Below are 22,500 nucleotides of genomic sequence, written 5' to 3'. Positions count from 1 at the left end.
TCTTTTTTACAAAGGCGAAACAGTATTGCAGATAAACTGTTGTGTTCCCTCAGGTATATGAATGAATTCATAAATCTAAGAAAACGTTTGCATAAAACGAGACTGGGATATCCAGGAAAAAATATTCAATAAGGAAAATTGTTAATGGAAGGAATCACCCACGGGGGACTTAGTGCTTTGGGAACATAGTCCAGAGGAGACATCCTGTCCAGAGGGGGATTATAAGTTACGAAATTGTCTATGCCCAAGGAAGATAATGGCCAAGGGAAAAGATGTCCTACACACGAGGCCATTACGCCTACATGTGGTAGACTCTGTATGAACATGTATAACCTATTTCTAGCTATCATCCCCGTCCATATACGCATCTGTGTAATCTTGTTTTAAAGTTTCTTACTGACTTAGAATTACACACACACACACACACACACACACACACACACACACACACACACACACACACACACACACACACACACACACACACACACACACACACACACACACAGAAATAAGTCTTTTGAAAGCAGTACCAAATCTTTGTTATTCAAAACGCTGCTTGTAGTACGTACAAAAACAAATGTGGAAAAGATTGCCTGTAGTGAACACATGGAAGGAAACAATCAATGGAAGACTTTTTAAGTAATTCAAGGAAATCATAGCTATATAAAACTGCTAAAAGACCAGCATTGTCAAAATGCTAAAAGTTGTATGCATTTTCTTGTAAGATTTTCGTGTAACTGAGCAAAACCCTAAATTATCCCAAGAGAACACATTTTTTGGACTAGTGTTGCGGTGATCGTATCAGTGATTGGTGCATGAGCTGATTACCTCTGAACCAAAGCGTGTCGCGTCTTCTTATGGACATTGTATTGTAAGTAGCTGTGTCAAGCACTGTTTGATATTTTGCTGCCGTCTTTCCACTCCGTGTGATTCATAGTGTGTTATTCGTTTTTGCGTCAGAAAAATTAACTCAGGAACAATAAACGCAAACTTCATTTTCTTCTCCCTCCCACAGGCAGTTTCCTGGTCTGGCCCGTGCCTTTCTCTCCATCCCCGGTCCCACGAGCAGCCTCCTGGCCTGGCCCGGGCTGCCTCTCCCTCCCCTCGTTAAGAAAAGTGCTAATTGAAATCACTCCTAAGAATATTGTGCAATGAGCCATACATCCCCTCAGCGGTCTTCTCTCTCTCTCTCTCTCTCTCTCTCTCTCTCTCTCTCTCTCTCTCTCTCTCTCTCTCTCTCATTCCACAATGTCATCATCTCTACTAATGTTCAATTCCTCATGCTCATGCGCACTCACACACACACACACACACACACACACACACACACACACACACACACACACACACACACACACACACACACACAGAGCAGGGAGACGACAGGATGACGTTCTATCACGGGGAATGGATACACGAGGAAGGCAATATATATATATATATATATATATATATATATATATATATATATATATATATATATATATATATATATATATATATATATATATATATATATATAACGATTACATGCTCTTTCTCGACGTTCTAGTCAGGCAAGAGAAAAAGTCCTTCAATACTGAAGTTTAAGTCAAACCTACCAACCCAGGACACTTCCTGAATGGGAAAAGTGAGTGCCCCCAGAGGTACAAGGACTCCACGATCAATGCATTCATAAGAAGAGCGCTCACTCACTGTAGCACATGGAAACAAGTACACCAAGAAATTGAACGGTCCACGCAAGTACTTCTGAATAACGGCTTCAAAGAAGGAGACATCATGCGCTCTACTAAGATCATGGACCGTTGGTACAACTCCATCAACACTCCCAAAGAAAACAAGACGGATATATTAATTCATTACAGGGCACTCTTTCCCACCAAATACAAAAGAAGAAAGAATAATGAAGGACATTGTACACAGGAACGTCAAGCCAACTGATGATGAGAAGAAAATTAAAGTTCAGATTTTCTACAAAAATAAGAAAACAAGCCAGCTTTTACACTAAACAGCCCTGACCAGACGAAGGAGATGACTCAGAAGTCACATGTCGTTTATAAGTTCTCCTGCAAACGAGGAAACTGTGCAGTCCTCAATTCTTCTTATATCGGCATGACGACGACCAAGTTATCTCGAAGGGCGACGTTCCACCTAGCATTCGGAGCCCCAAGAAACATCTACGTGAAGAGCATGGCGCAACATTAACAAGAAACATGCTGGTAGAAAACACAGAAATCTTAGACACCTGTAAAGATTCACGAAGATTAAACATATTAGAAGTATTACACATCAAAGAAATGGAACCAAGGCTGAATACACAGGCAGACAACCTTTTAGCCCTTCCGAGCATGAACCGCAGGACGCGAGGACACAGCCAGCAATCAGCAAGAAACAGCAGCCAATCAGCAACCAGCAGCGAGTAGAGAGGATGGGGAAGCAGCAGCCAATCAGAAACATACACGCACCTCACCTCAGTGGCCAACCCAGATTCAGGTGCGCTGCACGGCCAGTACAGCACATTCTCACCTATACCCTGAGAAACTACGCTACTGAACAAGGCTCTATGAGCCGAAATCCTGGATCTAGAAAAAAAATTATATATATATATATATATATATATATATATATATATATATATATATATATATATATATATATATATATATATATATAAAAAAATAAAGACCACCTACGTCATAAACAGACTATTAAAAGAGAGTAAGACTCTTTTGAGGAATAAAGAGAATATCCTCAAAAGGAGAGTGAATGCAGAATTAGCTATCACCTTCAACGAAAAATGCATTAGAGAAAATCTTCTGCCCATTTATACCCTATATATATATATATATATATATATATATATATATATATATATATATATATATATATATATATATATATATATATATATATATATATATCAAAAGAAAACATTATAAAATCAAGAAATCACATGTTGTTGTTAATTTGTCGAAGGGGATTATTAAGTTATGAGCTCTCTCCCTTTATCTCTCTCTCACCTCAAACAATGGATATGACCAATGGTATTTCATATCTGCATGATTTACGTTACTGTTTCTACATATAAGTATATTACGTACATGAGCTCCTCTTCCTTTTCCTTTGTATTCCTTCTCCTTTTCTTAGTCTCCTCTTCGTCTTCCTTCTCGTCGCACCATCTCTCCCTTTTCCTCCCCATTCATCTACAGTTCGCCCTGTATAATGGTGGTCTATCTCCGTGGGCCAGACAGGTTCCCGTCAAGCCCGTGATAAATGGACTCTCATCTCTCTCCCCTGTATTGGCAGACACACATTGACCCCCGCATTACACTGATACCATCAAGTTTAGTATTACACTGATATCAAGTTTACCAAAATTTAGTTATTACTGGAAACCATCATCTAAGTTATCTTTCGGTCACCGAAGCTTATGGAGTAAACTTATGCTTCACTTCACTTATGATATGTTCTACCTTCTTGGTTACGGCTGGCTTGCTGGCTCTGCCAAAACACTCTGTAATATCGTAATTCTATAATGAATAATCATGAACTTTCTTTCCTTGTTTCGGGAACACAGTATAGTAATACAAATGTTCAATTTCTTTTGTTAATTAATCATGCTGATTTACTCCGAAGGATCTCGATTCACCGACATGATATCTATTTCTTAAATTAAATAATTTTCTCCCTTTTCTTCCAACTAGTCCATGTTTGTTGATTAGTATTGAATAATAAAAATGAACTAATTCAATAAACGAATAAGTTTGAAAATTCGTCATCGAGAAATAAGGTTGGAGTAAAACGAAAGTGATGTGAGGGCAACTTGTCGTCACTACCGTTGCAATAACAACACATGTATGATGGCTTGTCATCAGGGAGTGGCTTGCTATTAGCTGGTGGCTTAGTAGCGCCAATGAGCGTCCTTTCTATTATTTCTTTTCAATCAACACTACACATTTCGACATTGTAACATTTTCCTACTATTGTAGATTGAATTATTGTATATCTTCATCCTCTACTGTTGTCAGATTAGACTACGAAGAGTTCATATTTCAAGTGTTGTCATTTATTTACTTACAAATAGGAGACGAAAAAAAAAAACATAGGTAGGAATGTCAAAAATTTTGAGAAATTTCATATTCTTGTCCATGGGCAAGAATGAAGACACTGAATATTAATGGATAAGTCTGTATGGACATATAATCTAACCGTGCAGTAAGATGGCCTCCAGCACAAGGACATTCTTGACATGACATCCCAAGGACGCAGCAAGACGCTGTCGTTCCTGCTTTTACAGCACCTGCCTCAATGCTGCTATTCAGTAAGGCAACACCTGAGTAAATGTCAGGAAAATAGCCAAACATCGTGCAAGTGTACTCCTGGTCATAAAACCCGGGAATACGTTTATTGATGAACTACATAGCACTCAGATTCCAGCCATTACACACACACACACGCACACACACACACACACACACACACACACACACACACCGCGTAGTGTAGTGGTTAGCATGCTCGACTCACAATCGAGAGGCCCGGGTTCGAGTCCCGGCGTGGCGAGGCAAATGGGCAAGCCTCTTAATATGTGGCCCCTGTTCACCTAGCAGGGTACGGGATGTAACTCGAGGGGTTGTGGCCTCGCTTTCCCAGTGTGTGGAGTGTGTTGTGGTCTCAGTCCTACCCGAAGATCGGTCTATGAGCTCTGAGCTCGCTCCGTAATGGGGAAGACTGGCTGGGTAACCAGCAGGCGACCGAGGTGAATTACACACAAACATCCACAAACACACTCTCTCTCTCTCTCTCTCTCTCTCTCTCTCTCTCTCTCTCTCTCTCTCTCTCTCTATATATATATATATATATATATATATATATATATATATATATATATATATATGTATAATCTAACTATTCATCTAACTATTTATCTCTCCAGTCATGGACCTATTTTTATTTCTTTTTATATTGACAACATTATTCTTTATAAAAAACAAAATCAAACAGGCGTTGTCCTTGGATGGAGAATGCTTGCTAGAGGCGGGAACTCACTGGTACTTGAACTCTTTAAATTGTATATATCAAGAAACATTTAACTGGTCTTCTTTCGAGACTTTGTACTTCTATTTCACTAGCCAAACACATTTCATGTGCTAATATTTCTTTATCTTGAGAATCTGCTTAACCGTAATTAATCACGCTGGCAGGCGACACTAATGTATTTTCACTAACAATTAACTCCTCCAGGTCGCTGACGGCGACTTACTTCCACCTCGACAACCTTAGTAAACAGGCATCCTCTCACGGCGAGGTACGTGCTTGGCAGGCGGGTAATGGCTATCTTGATGATTTTCAGTTTCATATTATCACGAATTATACAACAACAAAAAATATATATATCAATCGCTATTTGCTACTTATAGGAGACTTTTTCCTTGCTTTATTTTATTTTTCTAATTCTTTTTCTATTCTCTCCATAATCAATAATAGTACAAAAGAGTCTACTAACAATCCAAACGTTTCCAGGATGTTTATGCTTTCTTAAGCCAAAGACTTAACATTAACACAGACAATGAAGAAACACCTGCAGCCACGCATCATCAAACCCCTTTATGCACTCATTAGTTGTTAAAATTACTGAAGCTGCTATTGTCTCGAAACTGTAATATTTTTTTTCCGCATGTGCAACCATCTAACTTTATGTGGAGCCTAAGGAAGGAGTAAATGTTGCAGGTTTGAGGCTAGCCCTTCAGAGCTACTCCTGCTTGCTCAAAGAAAAGCAGTTACTATCGAATATTTTCATCATCCCCAGCAGATGTTTCGTAGGTGGTGGGAGAGAGATGTGACCACGCAAAGGTGGTACGGGATGGTACTGATGGTAGTTCGAAAGGAAAAAACAAACAAAGACAACTTCAAGGTGTGCATGTATGTATTATCCAAGATGACTAGAACAATAAATAAGTAAATAAATAAATAAACGCCAAGGAGTATAATACAAAGTGGATCCACAGTTTTGACACAACAGGAAATACAGTGATTCATTGATAACAGTGTAACTGTTACTTGACATTATATGGTCAGCAAGTTTACAGATAAATATATGACATCAATTATCATTATTATTATCATTGTCATTATAATTATTATTATCAATTTATTATTATTATTATTATTATTATTATTATTATTATTATTATTATTATTATTATTATTATTATTATCATTATTATTATTATCATCATCATAACCTCTACTACAAGACCTCGCAACAATGAAACAGTTTGCGGTGCAGAGTATTACAAGACAAGGATAAGAACACCACTACATGAATAAGGATAAGTTGAGCACATATGCAATAGAAGTAACGACGAATAAGAATAAGTAACTATGATCTTGTAGCTGGCCACGCCCACGAGAGTGTTTATGCCACTAAGACAGGTGGTGGTGGTGGTGGTGGTGGTGAGGCTACACAGGGAGAATCTGAACTGGGGGAACAATGGCCTCTGAACCTCCTCCCCGCACTGGCCCCCGGTCTCTGACTGTAATAGCATAATGCTAACTCCCTTCCCACCTTCTCTCATTCTCTCTCTCTCTCTCTCTCTCTCTCTCTCTCTCTCTCTCTTCATATCAGGAAGACCAGTTCCGCCAATCCATTTAACGCAAATGAGGTTTTCCCTTAGAAGTGTTTCACATCTAAACCGTTGTCACACACTCGCATGTCTACAGTTCCTAATAAGCTAAAGATACTGATCTATCTACCTATCTGTCTATCTAGCTAGCACACACACACACACACAATATATATATATATATATATATATATATATATATATATATATATATATATATATATATATATATATATATATATATATATATATATATATATATATATATATATATATATATATATATATATATATATATATATATATATATATATATATATATATATATATATATATATATATATATATATATATATATATATATATATATATATATATATATATATTTTTTTGACCAGACACTTTCATCTCTCGCAACACATAGTTTACCACTGTCCCTTATCCTTTCTGCCAAGCCACTACTCCTCCCACTCTTTCCTACCGGTGTTCAGAGCATCCCGAGGGCCATTTCAAGAGGTTCAGCGCCAGAGTGTATTCGGAAAGATGTGAGCTGAGAAAATTCATAACATACATTTTCTTCTAATTATGTTCCTCTTCTTCGGATTGTTTTATCAGGAAAATGGAAATTTATAAAGCAAAACATGTAGTCACAGTGAGACAGGTCCTTGATTGGCTACAAGTAAAATGTCAACTACCATTCAGACTGTATGATTTAATTAAGGTGTAGTGCCAAAGAGGGACAACATTGCCACTTCATCTGGATTATGACCGATGGATCGCTAACCTAAGACGAGATATCTGTTGACAGCGGACAAAAAGCAGTACACAGAGAAGGATACAAGTCACACCACTGCTGCTTCACGTAGAGACTGTTCCAAACTCTCATCATACATGGTCATTACATTGTTTCACTGGTCCAGTGTCAATACGCGATGAGAATAAATAACATGAAGATACATCGTCCAGTTTTGCATCGTTTCCTAGTATCCCGTACATTTTGTCGAGTAACAATAATTCTCCAAAAGGAATGTGAGAAGGAGCCTTAGACTTTTCACATTTCTTTCCAAAACTCAGCACCTTCATGAGGAACAGCTGCAGCTTCGTCATTTCTTGGACAAGACTGATCCATCTCTGTCACGCCCTTGTCACCCTCCCGCCCACTTGCTTCCCAGACACTCCCCCAGGCTCGGAAACTCACTCTTTCATTCCAAGATATCCCTCTTAAATATTTTCTTTTCTAATTTCCTTAAGTCGTTTTACTCCTCCTTTTCTATGCTCCATTTTTCCGCTTTCTGTATAACATTTATCCACTTTATGAATCGCATTATTAATCTTATCATTTATGCAGACAGTCTAGTTCAGTCCCTTTTATAAGAACACAGTGGGTAGGTATATTTTAACTCACAACTCTTTAAAATTTCATAAAACACTATTTAATACAGAATATCTATTATTGACTCCTAAAAAGTGACACTGAGCGCCATTATCGTTTTACATTTAGGTAAAGTTCAACTATTTTCATATTATGAACCAAATGAATGAGATCATCATCTGAGAATTACTTGATAATTTTCTATACAACGCCTTACAGCGAACGCGTTAAGGTGGCTAGAGAGGCACTGGTGCAGAGCGAATGAATGTTGTCCCTGCACCACCTCCCAATCACAGGCGATCCTGATCGTCCTCCTGTATCGGGTCTAGGTGTGTCTCCTCTACTAATGTAGTTAGACGCACTTCGTCCTTGTGGTGGTTATTGGTGTACACGGAGACCTCAAGGGTGACGGGCCAGGAGGGTGAATTGCAGTGTGTTGCAGAGGAGGGAGGGAGGCTGCTCGTCCTGGGGGAAACTGCGAGTTAACTGGAGCGAATGTGGCCGGAGAATGACAGCCCATGCATTTTCAGCATGCAGAACTAAGAGTGGAACATCAAGCAAGCCGGCAGATGATAAAGAAGAAAGTGACATCTAAACCCATCAAATGGCAAGCATATTGGTTTCTGTCTCATGCATATATGCACACATAATATAATCTTAAAATACATCGCGGCTACAGAGGCCAGTGTAATATAAGTATAGATAAGTAACGCAATGGCTGGCATGCTAATTATTGTTTGATGTAATACTAGATGCTCCATGTAGTGAAATGTGCAGAAAATGTTCCTTTAATCACAAAGGATATCATTAATAGCATTCATCTTTTACATAAAAAGTTGAACAAAAATTAACGTGGAAGCGATAACGTGGCTCTGGTAGTCACCAATTAGGAGAGGGTATACTAGACTGTACGAGGCAAAGCAGGTCAGAAGCTCACCTGGCCAGCTGTAGGGATGGGTGGGAGAGAGTATTCGATTTGAAAGAAGCGGAACCGCGGGAGGAGCGAGAGAGAGAGGCACGCAGCCTGTAGAAAGATACGGGTATTACCGAGAATTTTCCAACAGCTCAGGCTTAACTTTTTAGCCAATATATATCAGTATCAAAATGTTTGTGGGGGATGATCCTGCAACAAGCTTGTCTACAATCTGAATTGTTCACTAATGACTCCCGTTTTCGTAATTGATTTAAAGTTAATATTTAATAGAGTTAACAAGAACTCCGTGAGATGTTCAAAATGATGTTTGAATTGTTGACTGATATAAACTGACACTAGAGAGGTTGTAACAAGACTACTGTTATGATGACAATAGCATCGGTGGCGGCGACGGCGTTGGTGGCATTGGTGTTATCTGGTGTAAAAATTGTGTTATAGTAAGTGGTGTTGGCGATATATTAATGTATTTGTTGCTATTAGGATTCATAATGGTGGTTGTGATGATATATTGTAACTGAATGGCTACTTAGCATGTCTCGTTCAAAATTTTTTTTTCTCTATTTATACTGTGTGTGTGTGTGTGTGTGTGTGTGTGTGTGTGTGTGTGTGCGTGAACTCTAAAGCAAAATATGCATGTTATTTTTTTTTTTCAAAGAAGTAATACAAGTCCAATGAAAAATTTGGGAGAACTAGTGAAAATTTGCAGAATTCTCATGTATTGATATACGTACATATTTGATCATTTATACAAAGAGATAAGGCTAGAATCACTGGTCTGCACACACAAACACACACAAACACACACACACACACACACACACCCGGTAGCTCAGTGGTTAGAGCGCTGGCTTCACAAGCCAGAGGACCGGTGTTCGATTCCCCGGCCGGGTGGAGATATTTGGGTGTGTCTCCTTTCACGTGTAGCCCCTGTTCACCTAGCAGTGAGTAGGTACGGGATGTAAATCGAGTTGTGACCTTGTTGTCCCGGTGTGTGGTGTGTGCCTGGTCTCAGGCCTATCCGAAGATCGGAAATAATGAGCTCTGAGCTCGTTCCGTAGGGTAACGTCTGGCTGTCTCGTCAGAGACTGCAGCAGATCAAACAGTGAAACACACACACACACACACACACACACACACACACACACACAACTGGAAATGTACTTATGCATCATAAGTTCTTCCAGGACGGAGCTCTAAGAAAAAAAATCTTATGTTACCAGACTTACCCATTACAATTGGGTGATGTCAACAGATATTGGCACGTGTGATCCAAGAACTCTTTATTTCCATCTCTCCATAAGAACATACACTCGTAGATGTTTCCGCGGCCTTTGATTTTGTCTCTTTTAATTAGAATATTTAACAATGATTTTGGGCATAACTTTTTTTTTCGTAATACATTATGGGCAATTAACCCACATACCCATCTTCATTGACACGTTTATAAAATTTGCCGCCAGGGAGCAACACCAAGTGATCCTACACACACACACACACACACACACACACACACACACACACACACACACACACACACACACACACACACACACACACACACACACACACACACACACACACACACACACACACACGTAGTGTAGTGGTAAACACGCTCGACTCACAATCGAGAGGGCCAGGTTCGAATCCCGGTAAGCGGCGAGGCAAATGGGCAAGTATGTTAATGTGTGGCCCCTGTTCACCTAGCAGTAAATAGATACAGGATGTAACTCGAGGGGTTGTAGCCTCGCTTTCCCGGTGTGTGCAGTGTGTTATGTGGTCTCAGTCCTACCCGAAGATTGGTCTATGAGCTCTGAGCTCTCTCCGTAATGGGGAAGACTGACGACCGAGGTGAATCACACACACACACACACACACACACACACACACGCGTAGTGTAGTGTTTAGCATCGACTCACACAGAGGGCCGGGTTCGAATCCCGGCGCGCGGCGAGTTAAATGGGCAAGCCTCTTAATGTGTAGCCCCTGTTCACCTAGCAGTAAATAGTTACGGGATGTAACTTGAGGGGTTGTGGCCTCACTTTCCCGGTGTGTGGAGTGTGTTGTGGTCTCAGTCCTACCCGAAGATCGGTCTATGAGCTCTGAGCTCGCTCCGTAATGGGGAAGACTGGCTGGGTGACCAGCAGGCGACCGAGGTGAATCACACACACACACACACACACACACACACACACACACACACACACACACACACACACACAGAGACAGACAGACAGACACACACACACAACAACAACAAACAACTGCAAGTATCATGCATTCTCACAACAGTAATGATAAGAGGAGTGGAGGAATTACCTGCGCAGTGCCGGGGAACCCAGAGAGACTCTGGTGGAGGCTGTACGAGAGATCCTAGAAACAGTCCTAGAAGGACCCTCCGCGGGCTGTCCCGTCACCTTTTCCCTCAGATGTCGCCACATGGCCTGCAGACCTCTGCGCACGTCACGCAGCTGCACCGCATAGATGAAAGTGTCCGTGAACACCTATAAAGAAAAGACGCCTGTGAGAAGTGGTGTTATTAGCAACTACTTTTTTTTTTTCCATGATTCAAGAGACCTGAGAATCAATTAGGAAGATGCCGCACCTTGAGGCAGAAAATGATGTTGACGATAACTCCAAGAGCTATGTTGGTGGTAAGACTGATACTACCCGGCTTGATGGGACATTCGTCACAAACTAACAGAAATTTCACCATAGCCGGACCCCAGCCTACCACAAATGAGCCAACGATGAGCGCTGTGGTGCGCACAGTCTGGAATAGAGAAAAATGATATGAAGAGAAACCTTCACCATGAGAAGAGCACATACACAACGAGCAGTGTACGTCTCTTTCAAGATATGTTAATGTCAGGAGCTAGTCATTTGGTACTAAGGCAGATGATACTCAGGTCATATAGTTCTGAGATGATCATCAAGACAAACCCCAAAAAGGTGGTGTGGGACCTACAGCAATAAATGCTGCCAAGGACATGACAAGGTACAGCTTTACTGTTTCGTGTTTCATCCCGAATCAGTTTTTTGGCCATGACAGGAAAACATAAGCAGAAAAGCAACATTCTTATGTCAATTCGTTGTCATTCGTTCACACCTGCCCTATTTCATAAGTCTAAACATTGAGAAACCTGATCAATCAATCAATTAATCGTCCAGGCCCCACTCTTAAAATATTTCACGTTATCAATTACAAGAAAAAATTAATTGTCATTATACCCACCTTGATATTCCTCCTGAGCTGATTCCTCTGCTCGGCGCTTACCAAGGAGAGGGCGCGGTGGTTCAGGAGGTGAAAGATGCGGCAGTACACCATGCTGATTAGCACCGTGGGCCCGAAAAACAACAGCGCCCATATGATGCGGAACTGCATGAGAAAACAAAGACATAGGGTGGGCGTGGATTGGTGGTTCAACAGGATGGCTTCATATTACACCAAATCACGTACTGCCGTCATTCACTTTCATTGCATCGGTGTCTTCGAGCGTACCCTTGGCAATCTGTCACTATACAGAACACACACACACACACACACACACAACCATGAGTAGCAAAATTGCCAAGCTGTCCCAGACCACACAGGGTATTGAATGTAATATTCCCTCAGGTGCTCCAACCATTTTACAAAACTGAAATTCACTTTTATCATAGTTGGTAAGCCTCCATGGCAGTATTTTAAGGGAAAAATATAAACTCACAAAAGCGGCAAGAAATTAAACTCGGTGAAGTGTGTCAATGTAGTAACAACAACAGTTATAGTTAAGTGTAGATAAAAATAAGCCACAATGACGAAAAAGGCAATGAAATTTGAAGTAATGTTCTGATTATGAAAATACTAAGATTGACTTTTTTTAATGCTTTTAGTTAATTTCTACTTTTCTGAAGATATCATTACACTATAGTCCTTGATTATTCTAAGAAGACCTATATACATGAATAACTTTTCTTTTCCACTGTAAAATACTGTGCTTTAAGACACACACGCACACACACACACACACACACACACACACACACACACACACACACACACACACACACACACACACAAGACGTACCGTTATACCCGAAATGTAAAAGTAGTTCTCACTGCAAGAAGGAGACTGGAAGCCTTGGCCTGGTATGCTGGCGAAGGCGACGAACATTCCCGTCACTGCCAACAGGGGATGTAGGGAGAGGTGGTGTGGGACGAGACCGGGAAGGCAAGGGAAGTAGAAGGAAGAAAAAGGAAGATAAATGTAAGAAAGAGGAAGGAAGGGAAGAGAAAGGAAGGGAAGGGAAGGGAAGGGAAGGGAAGGGAAGAGAAGGGATGAGAAGATAAGGAAAAGGCAAAGAAAACCTGAATTAATACGCATAAGGAATTGCTTTGGGGAGAAAAGTGACTACCATATTACAATCACAATAAAACCAATAGCATTTTGTAACCCAGATAGTATTTATATATATTTTTTTCTTTTATTTTTACAAACAAAAGATATAATATACTTAAAACTTCATCAATTCAAAACATGAATTATTTTTCTATATGTTGCCGAATAAATTTCTTGACTTGATTTACACCTCTTTACGTGGAAAGGAATATGGACAAGGTGGTAAATAAACAGTCTCTCCAGTCAGGGAAGTATCACACAATGGTAGAGTGGATGAGGATCAGTGCGCGAGACTTAATTGCGACTCAAAATTGTTTACATAAAAAAAAAAATAAATGATAATTGTCAGCCACATTTCGGCTTTGGTTTTATTGGGACTTGTAGCTGGTCTGATGTTAATAAGAAGCGAGACAAGGCAAACCCGTATTCTGTTTATGAGAGCACCGATGTAAGATGATATGCAATCAACTTATCAAGGAAGATTTTGGAGAAGGAAAAGAAAACACATTCAATTCTCTTTTCTAAGGCAAACAATGTAACAATTTCATATAGAAAGGTAGGGTAAGGAATGTAACTTTTCAAATTCATAGAAATTTATTATTTGGCAACAGGATACAGAGAGAGGCAGAAAGTAATATAGAAGATGAAAAGAATAAAGTTGCTATCACACGAGCAGCTTTACTGGCACCTTGCCGTCAATGCTAGCATCTTGGAGCCAGTACTAGTGGCTAGACTTCACCAATCACGGAACGCCAATGCTTGTCATCTTGAAGACAGTACTGGCATGTTTGTTTACATTTTCTCAGCTGTCGTTTCGGCATTGTCTAGCCATAGAGCAATTTCTTTTTTTTCCCCAGGAATGCTATTTCCACTCTCTGTGCGCTCTTTCGAGAAAACAAGTGTCTGTAAGACACCAGTGATGAAAACAAGGGAAAAGAAAATATGAAGAGAAAACTTTAATCGCAGAAATATAATTTGGTGGACGCCCAACCCTTAACTTTTGCTGAATAATTGATAGATATTAGATTACTCCTTTATTTCATCCTGATGGCACCACTGCCATCTTATTTGTCTTCAAAGTTGAACTCTTCTCTCAAACACTTTCTAATAACTCTACCTTGGATGACTCTGAGCTTGCTCGTCTTTCTCATCCTTCTGACTATTTCATACTTTCGACTAAAAATCTTCGCAATGATGTTTTGCATGCCCTGGCTGGCCTAAACCTATTTTTTTTTTAACTCTATACTGCCCTTGACTTTGCCCTCTTACACAAAAAACAAAAGGCAGAAACATCTGATGAAAATTCGCAACTTTTTTTTTTCTTTCAATAGTAGATTTTTGACCTGCTATCGAAAATTCCATTGTATCTTTCAACAAAATTATATGCTGCCTCCTTAAAACAAACATATTTTTTTTTCTTATTTACTCTATATAAATTAACTTTTCAACGAATGCCTATAAATATGAACTTGTGAGTATACTGTATGCAGCTTGCATAACTGTTGTTGAGTTCAGTGTTCACCATTACTGGCAACCTTTATATAGAAATTACTGGCAAAATTATATAGAAAATATTTCTTCATGCATTTCCTTTTAATCTACGTCTCTAAATTATCCACTAACCAACTATCATCTGTCTGTCTGAATTAAATGTTCTATATCTGTCTGTCTGTCTCTCTCTCTCTCTCTCTCTCTCTCTCTCTCTCTCTCTCTCTCTCTCTCTCTCTCTATCTATCTATCTATCTATCTATCTATCTCTCTCATACTCCTTTATTCGTCTCGATGGTCGTTCTTTCATCGTTCCTATCGCTGCCTCGGGAAACACGTTGGGTGCTCGCCGCGGTCCACCTTCATTTCCATACATGACAGTCCATGAAATGGAGGTAAAATAGTGAACACCGTTTCCCCTGAAGCATGAAGTCCTTTGTTTTTGTCAAGTCTTTTAGGGAAGACTTTCCAATTTTAGACGAGCAATGATAGATCAATAAAGGAATATGTAAATGCAGTAACATTTTCTAGATACAATAGAAGTTTACGAAATATAAAAATATATTTTCTACATAGATGATTATCATTACTTTCTTTCACATAAGATGAGAAAAATATATTTAACTGGATAGAAAAATATACATTAATCTAATTTATGCAGGACTTTTCAATTATTTCTTTTACTTCGAAAGCTGTTTAGACTACTCTATTTCTTAATATCAGATAAATCATTATTTTTAATGATACAGTGAACACACGTAGAACGATTTATCAATATGTTCGCCCAAACTAACGAAAAATTGTAATGGGCCACGAAAATTCCACGAAAATTCAAACGTTCCACTCGGTATCAACAAAAACAGTTCTGAATTATGTTTGTTAAATTCTATATTCTTTAAAAAACTGCCAAACCATAATTACTGTTACGTCACTGAGTTGAAATGGCCCTTCATCATCAGCTATTAATATCTTCTCTTTCAGGCATCCTCCATCTGCGGCCCCAGGTGACGTGCGACCCGCCACCGTAAAATAAGCTCCACCCACCTGTGCACGGGTCGTAAAAGTGTCATAAATAACCAACGTTCTCAGACAACGACGTCTCCTCCATTTCAATGTCTTTTTTGTCTTACCTCCTCTTTTATTTTTACTCGTACATTATATAATATCCTTATTTCTACTTATACAACTTTAAGGGTTATATGCTTCTCTCTCTCTCTCTCTCTCTCTCTCTCTCTCTCTCTCTCTCTCTCTCTCTCTCTCTCTCTCTCTCTCTCGTTTTGAACTTATATGACTTAGCTTTTATTACTTCCAAAATACACTATTTATTGTTTCCCATTGTCACTTTACCCAGCTCTTTATTGCTATTTCATCACGCAAGTCTCGACAAATCGACCATGACTGTCTGACAGAACAATTATACGGCCTCCACTGCGTTGCTTCCTCCTGTGCACCCTGTTAAAGGTTTGTGTGCAGTACCTGGTTATCAAGTAATACCTTATGATTTGCAATGTTTGTTGATAATCATGCATAATGTTTTTTGTAGGAATTGCTTCCATAAGAATTTTCTTTTACTCGTTTATGCATTTTTAATAAATGTATTATCAAGAACGTATAAGTTCTAAAAGCATAAAGATTTCGGTATATAGTATACTCATACTAACATTTCTTAAACTACAATATTGGACTGATTTTTACAACTAGTATCTTCCGTTACGTGTCAGTCGTTGAGGTTGACGACAAGTTTGAAGCTCGAAGAAGACATCTGCTTAACGTAAATAGGAAGGTTTCAAGACATCTGTCCCAGTTTTTTGGTTTAACCTGTCACTCTTTAAGGGAACTGGCAATCAAGTGGGCCTTTTTTTTCTTTTTTTGTTACCTTTGGCCAGTATCCCCTTTTGCAAAAAAGAAAAATTAATATGAATGAATACTGACATTCTCACAGGGGTTTTAGCCCAAAACCTCCTATTTTTTAGAAAGGTTTCACAGCCACAGCAAAATATTAGAAATATTAAGAATTTGCACTTATGTTTGAAGAGAAAATGTACTTTGTTACACAAAATAAAGGACCAGTTTGTGGAAAACAAAACAGGCGTGCCCTTACTTACGTAGATACTTGCACGCACACATAAAAAAAAAAAAATGCCGGACAAATTGTACAAGAATAACTTTGAGTTCTTCACATATAAAGAAATAATCAAACTCTGCGTCACCTCAGCCTATGGTTCATGTCCAATGTAATGCCAGACTGCCTCACTTGCGTCTACTTTTGCTGCAGATTTGGACAATTTCATATTGCCTACTGCCTTACCGCTCGAATATTAATCTCACATCCTTTACATTAGGTTGAGGAATAAATGTAACATCAAGAGAATTATGTTACATATTCTTCTCGATACTGAATTTATTTTTGCTTCCAGGAGTCATGCTAAGGTTATCCAAGTTCAACGCTGTTCGCAGGCCTTCACATTTATAACGTATAAAATCATATAAAGTTACATTGTCATATAAATTTTTACTTTCCCCTTTTAACTTGAATATGTGTGTGTGTGTGTGTGTGTGTGTGTGTGTGTGTGTGTGTGTGTGTGTGTGTGTGTGTGTGTGTGTGTGTGTGCGCGCGCGCGCGTGTGCCTGCAAGCGTGTGTAATTCACTGTTTGATCTGCTGCAGTCTCTGACGAGACAGCCAGACGTTACCCTACGGAACGAGCTCAGAGCTCATTATTTCCGATCTTGGGATAGTGTGTGTGTGTGTGTGTGTGTGTGTGTGTGTGTGTGTGTGTGTGTGTGTGTGTGTGTGTGTGTGTGTGTGTGTGTGTGTGTGTGTGTGTGTGTGTGTGTGTGTGTGTGTGTGTGTGTGTGTGTGTGTGTGTGTGTGTGTGTGTGTGTGTGTGTGTGTGTGTGTGTGTGTGTGTGTGTGTGTGTGTGTGTGTGTGTGTGTGTGTGTGTGTGTGTGTGTGTGTGTGTGTGCGCGTAGCATTTCTATCTCTGCTTTTATGTGCATGTCAATGACGTGACATACAGCATTACACCTGCAGAGTATTGTACCGTACTGGAAACGAACCTTCCATACGTATTACCTTTGTAGTAGGAGACAAAATGAGGATCAGTTCATAATTATGATCTCGCCAGTACCTTACCGAGAGTGTTAATGATTACCATAAGAAAATTTCCATCACTTCACAATCTTAAGGAAGAGATTCAGAATTATAAGAAGAGCTTTAAAACAACTCTTCTAACGGCAAGACCTATCAAGAATTCCTACAGAAACGTGCCATTTACGCAGCTTAATACGCAAGGTGGACGTGAGGCCAACACACCCCACTAACCTTTTCACGCCCCCTAGAAGCCGCTCCAGGCAGTCAGTCAACGTCAACACCAGCCATTTACCCGGCGGCACGGGGACGCCATCACCCTCCTGGTTGCCCCTTCACGCAGCCATGGACTCAGGCGCACGCACACGCACACACACACGCACGCACACACACACACACACACACACACACACACACACACACACACACACACACACACACACAGAGACACACACAAGCAACTCCAGAGCAGTGCAGAAAATAAAGAACTTTCCGCTTTAAGCTACAGTCAAGAACAAAAGACGTAGTCGACAAGATACAAAGGCACCAGAAACAGTCACAAGAACAGCAGAATTACAAGAAAGGTCAACAAGTGTGCTGTGCGAGGCAGCAATGGCAAGGAACACGAATGCCTGAGGTGAGTCTGAAACCAAAAAAGAAAAAAAAGAAAGAAAAAAAGATTAAATGTGAGGAAATTTTTTTTTATTTTGCATTACACAGCATAAATAAAAAAAAAAAAAAAATTATGATAAGAATAACAGATGCATACAACGAAAATTACCACTTACAGTAAGCTGTCTGTTTATCAGTAATGTAGTGACATTGCTAGATACAAAGTTATATATGCATCAAGCAGATACTGCTGATGCCACCTTCAATCGTACATTCAATGATAAACCATAAAAGTCTCTTTTTCTGTGCGTAAAGAATCTTGTTGATAACTTTCCTCATAATATAGTCATACGTCAATCTGTCTTCCTATTCTGCTAAATGTCAGGAAAATCTTTCTACTGTTGATGAATTTCTGTTAACTTGTGAAGTACAATATTCAAGTACTAGTGCTGCTAAACACTCATCAGTTTGGTGAGTGCAGACAGACAATGCCTCTGAAGGTGCAGTAAAAAATAGATTTTCTCAGATATATGATTCCTCGAGTTACAACTCACGATGTGTAGCTAGCAATGATTTCAACAATCAAGTATAACAGAATTTCCGTTTCTCACCGTCGGCAACAATATAAAGCATTAGTGATGCGTGGAGGCACTCTCAACATTTAATAATTTCATGCATTTTATATAATTTTCTAGTCCTCATTGTCCAGGAATACCTGATGTTAACATTAACTAAAGTAGCAGACGTTGGAATTCAGATAATGGTATTGAATAATTCTTGTGTTTTAACTGTACCTCCCGCTCTTTACATTTAATCAATTAGTTTCCAGTCCTGCCGTCATTTGGTACACTACAAATATGAAAATAAGAGACAAATAAGCAACAAAGTAAGTAGTTCGACTTTGTAGTATAGTCATTACCTAAACTTTACGATGCCTGAACTAATACCTGATACACAAAACTGAGTTGCTACACGGAAAACCTAACTTAAGATATTTGTTTTTGTAAACTAACAAACAGGCTTATAGCTTTCTTCATCTTAATCCAACGCGGAAATTTTTTTCACTTTCTACACAGGATATACAGTTCACCATAATGTTCCTGATAAGTTCTATATACGTATAAAGAAAATCTTAGCAATTGTAAATTCAGCATTACAACTAGCTGGTAATGGTTCCTGCTCAAACACCTGTTCTTCATAAAAACTGCAATCTATACAATCGAGGTATTATATCATCTCATCCGGAATATATTGCATAGTCAAACAAAGACAAAACTTTCATCGGATGTCTTCTACCTTTGAGTTTTGAATTTCTTTTTTGTAATATGTTTTATGCCTAATTAGATTAATAGTATGGAATAAAAAAAAAAAAAGCTATGTACGGAACGACATTTACGAGCAAGTTTTTGAACACATGGTTCAATAAAAGGATCTAATATCAGTACTTGTGATCTGTTCCATAGTAAGACTGTTGAAAATGCTTAACATGTCAATGTTTTACTTCCAAGAACCACAAGAGACAATAAAACACTTAAGTCCTCAATGTACACAACTTGCTAATACACGTGGGAAAATGTCATTACGAGACCTGCATTTACAGTAATGAAAACAGTATGTAAATATCATCTCTTTTCTCAAGGCTCCTCCAGGCAATTCTCAATATGAGTATCAATAATCCTGGAAAGCGTTTTAAAAATAATTACATCAGCTGTTCACAGACGTATTCATTTTAAAAGGAAAAGAAATAAAAGAGAGGTTCTTTTACGAAGAATACAAAGAATAGTACCAGTAACTTTTCCAGATTAATATTCATAAACATTTAATTCAAGCGCTACGATATTAATCAAGGTGAGTGTGACAAACTTTGTTTTCCTGAAGATATCAAATAAACACTTCATATCATCTAAGAAGACAAAGAAGCTATTCGAAACTGGACACCGATTGATTTTGAATAATGAGACATTTATGAAGTCATCAGGTTTATGCCGTGTGTGGCTCAAATTCCCTTCAATAAACAAATTTTCGGTGTCCGATGACAGTCTCGTGTGATAACTGTTACACAAAATTATCTTGATCCAGTATTGTTACCAATGATCATACCAGTGGTTTAACATTGTCTAAATCATTTTGTTGCCTCTTTATCCAGGTATCTTTGCCTTTCTTGTTTTTCTGTCTGCTATTAAGATCCCGAGCAGTCTTTGTTTTTCCAATCACATACGTACATTATCTTTGCCTTAATTATTCCAATAACGGCTGTGTTTATGAAACACAACTTACTTTTTTCTCATTACTTGTGATTAATACTATCATGAATACTGAAACTTTAAATGTTTGTATGTACGTATCTGCAAGTGTGTGTGTGTGTGTATATATATATATATATATATATATATATATATATATATATATATATATATATATATATATATATATATATATATATATATATATATATATATATATATATATATATATATATATATATATATATATATATATATATATATATATATATATATATATATATATATATATATATATATATATATATATATATATTATAAGTGTAGTGTGTGTGTGTGTGTGTGTGTGAGTGTGTTCATGAGTATGTGTGCATGTATATATGTACGTACGTATGCATGAATGTAGATGTGTAAAGACATTGTAAATAAGCACACACGCTCACGGGTAACTGCTCGTTTCACAAGTTTCTCACCTTTTCAAAAATGAAATTGATATAAAGCCTGGCACTTCAATGGCAGCATAAGTAGTATAACTGAAATTTGATGAGGTAGATATGGTTGAAGAATCATGACGAGATGAAGGTTTGCAAAACACTGGAAAAGGATTAGAGCAGACTAAAGACAAACTTTAGGAATTGTGTGATGTCCTCAAACAAAGGAAAATGACATAAAGGAGGAGGATCATCTGTGTAGCGATACTGCAAATACAGGCTGGCAAACTCCGCCAGTGTATTGATGATCGCTTTTGTCAGACTTGATCAGAGAAATATTGCACTAATGACTGGCAGAGCAAGGGATCAAGGATTCCATAACCAAGTGAATAGCTCATATTTTTCGTCCCTCAAGACACGTGTGTGTGTGTGTGTGTGTGTGTGTGTGTGTGTGTGTGTGTGTGTGTGTGTGTGTGTGTGTGTGTGTGTGTGTGTGTGTGTGTGTAAACATACAAGCCTGTATCTCCTCAGTGGCAGTGTTAATTCCCTCCATCACCTCCAAGTGGTACGGTCGGCCAAGCTACTCGGTGTTACGATGGACGACCAGCTGACCTGGAAGCAGCATGTCACCACCACAGTCAGGTCAGCGACCTACAGGCTGTACATACTGCGCAGAATTAAGTCCTTGGGGACGCTGGCAGACGAATTGAGGGGTGTACCTCAACTTTAACCTCCCTAACCTCATGAATGCTTTCCCAGCGTGGTCTTAATTTCTCAGCTCCACTCAACAGCAGCTGCTGGAGAATGTGCAAAAGAGGGCTTGCAGGATCATCCTCGAGCCTGCTTACATCAACTACGAAAACGCCCTGACCACCTTGAGTCTGCCCAAGCTGCATACCAGACACCGAGAACCCTTGGAAAAACATAGGAGGTGTCTAGGTGTCTGCTGCATCACCCACGCGTAAGCCACCTGCTCTCCCCTGACGCACCTCGCCCGCTCCGTGCCAGAAGATGTCACAAGACCATATCCTTAAGGGCATCACGCACGGACCGATACCACCTCAGTGCGATCCCCACCATGGTGTGAACAATAAACCATTAGGATAGTTTTCTAATCTTAAGCTTTCCCTCCGTCCGCTATGTACATTTTCAGGATGTAAATACCGCAATTTTAATAAACCGTTTATCATTATCATCATTATTACACACACACACACACACACACACACACACACACACACACACACACACACACACACACACACACACACACAGGAAAGTAATCAGCACTATATATTTTGGACCATACAGGAATAGCT

General features: G+C 39.0%; 2 protein-coding genes across 2 annotated transcripts in view; one reads left to right on the top strand and one right to left on the bottom strand.

Annotated features, from left to right (window-relative positions):
- LOC123518616 (interleukin-1 receptor accessory protein-like 1-A) overlaps positions 1-15,979 on the top strand; it is a 68,429-nt gene extending 52,450 nt beyond the window's left edge. Inside the window, exon 12 of the transcript XR_006678842.1 lies at positions 15,787-15,979. The gene's annotated coding sequence lies outside the window, so the exon portion shown is untranslated. The remainder of the gene's footprint in view (positions 1-15,786) is intronic.
- LOC123518618 (lysophosphatidic acid receptor 1-like) overlaps positions 7,027-22,500 on the bottom strand; it is a 157,241-nt gene continuing 141,767 nt past the window's right edge. Inside the window, exons 6-11 of the mRNA XM_045279518.1 lie at positions 13,006-13,100; positions 12,171-12,314; positions 11,541-11,708; positions 11,255-11,439; positions 8,939-9,025; positions 7,027-8,466 (exon numbers count right to left, since the gene is read on the bottom strand). Of these exons, the coding sequence (XP_045135453.1) occupies positions 8,292-8,466; positions 8,939-9,025; positions 11,255-11,439; positions 11,541-11,708; positions 12,171-12,314; positions 13,006-13,100 (854 nt within the window). The 3' untranslated portion in view covers positions 7,027-8,291. The remainder of the gene's footprint in view (positions 8,467-8,938; positions 9,026-11,254; positions 11,440-11,540; positions 11,709-12,170; positions 12,315-13,005; positions 13,101-22,500) is intronic.

Source organism: Portunus trituberculatus, chromosome 44 (genome assembly GCF_017591435.1).
Source record: "Portunus trituberculatus isolate SZX2019 chromosome 44, ASM1759143v1, whole genome shotgun sequence".
Taxonomy (NCBI): domain Eukaryota; kingdom Metazoa; phylum Arthropoda; class Malacostraca; order Decapoda; family Portunidae; genus Portunus; species Portunus trituberculatus.
Note: the sequence above shows the minus strand (reverse complement) of the source record. Positions and strands in the feature narration are given on the sequence as shown.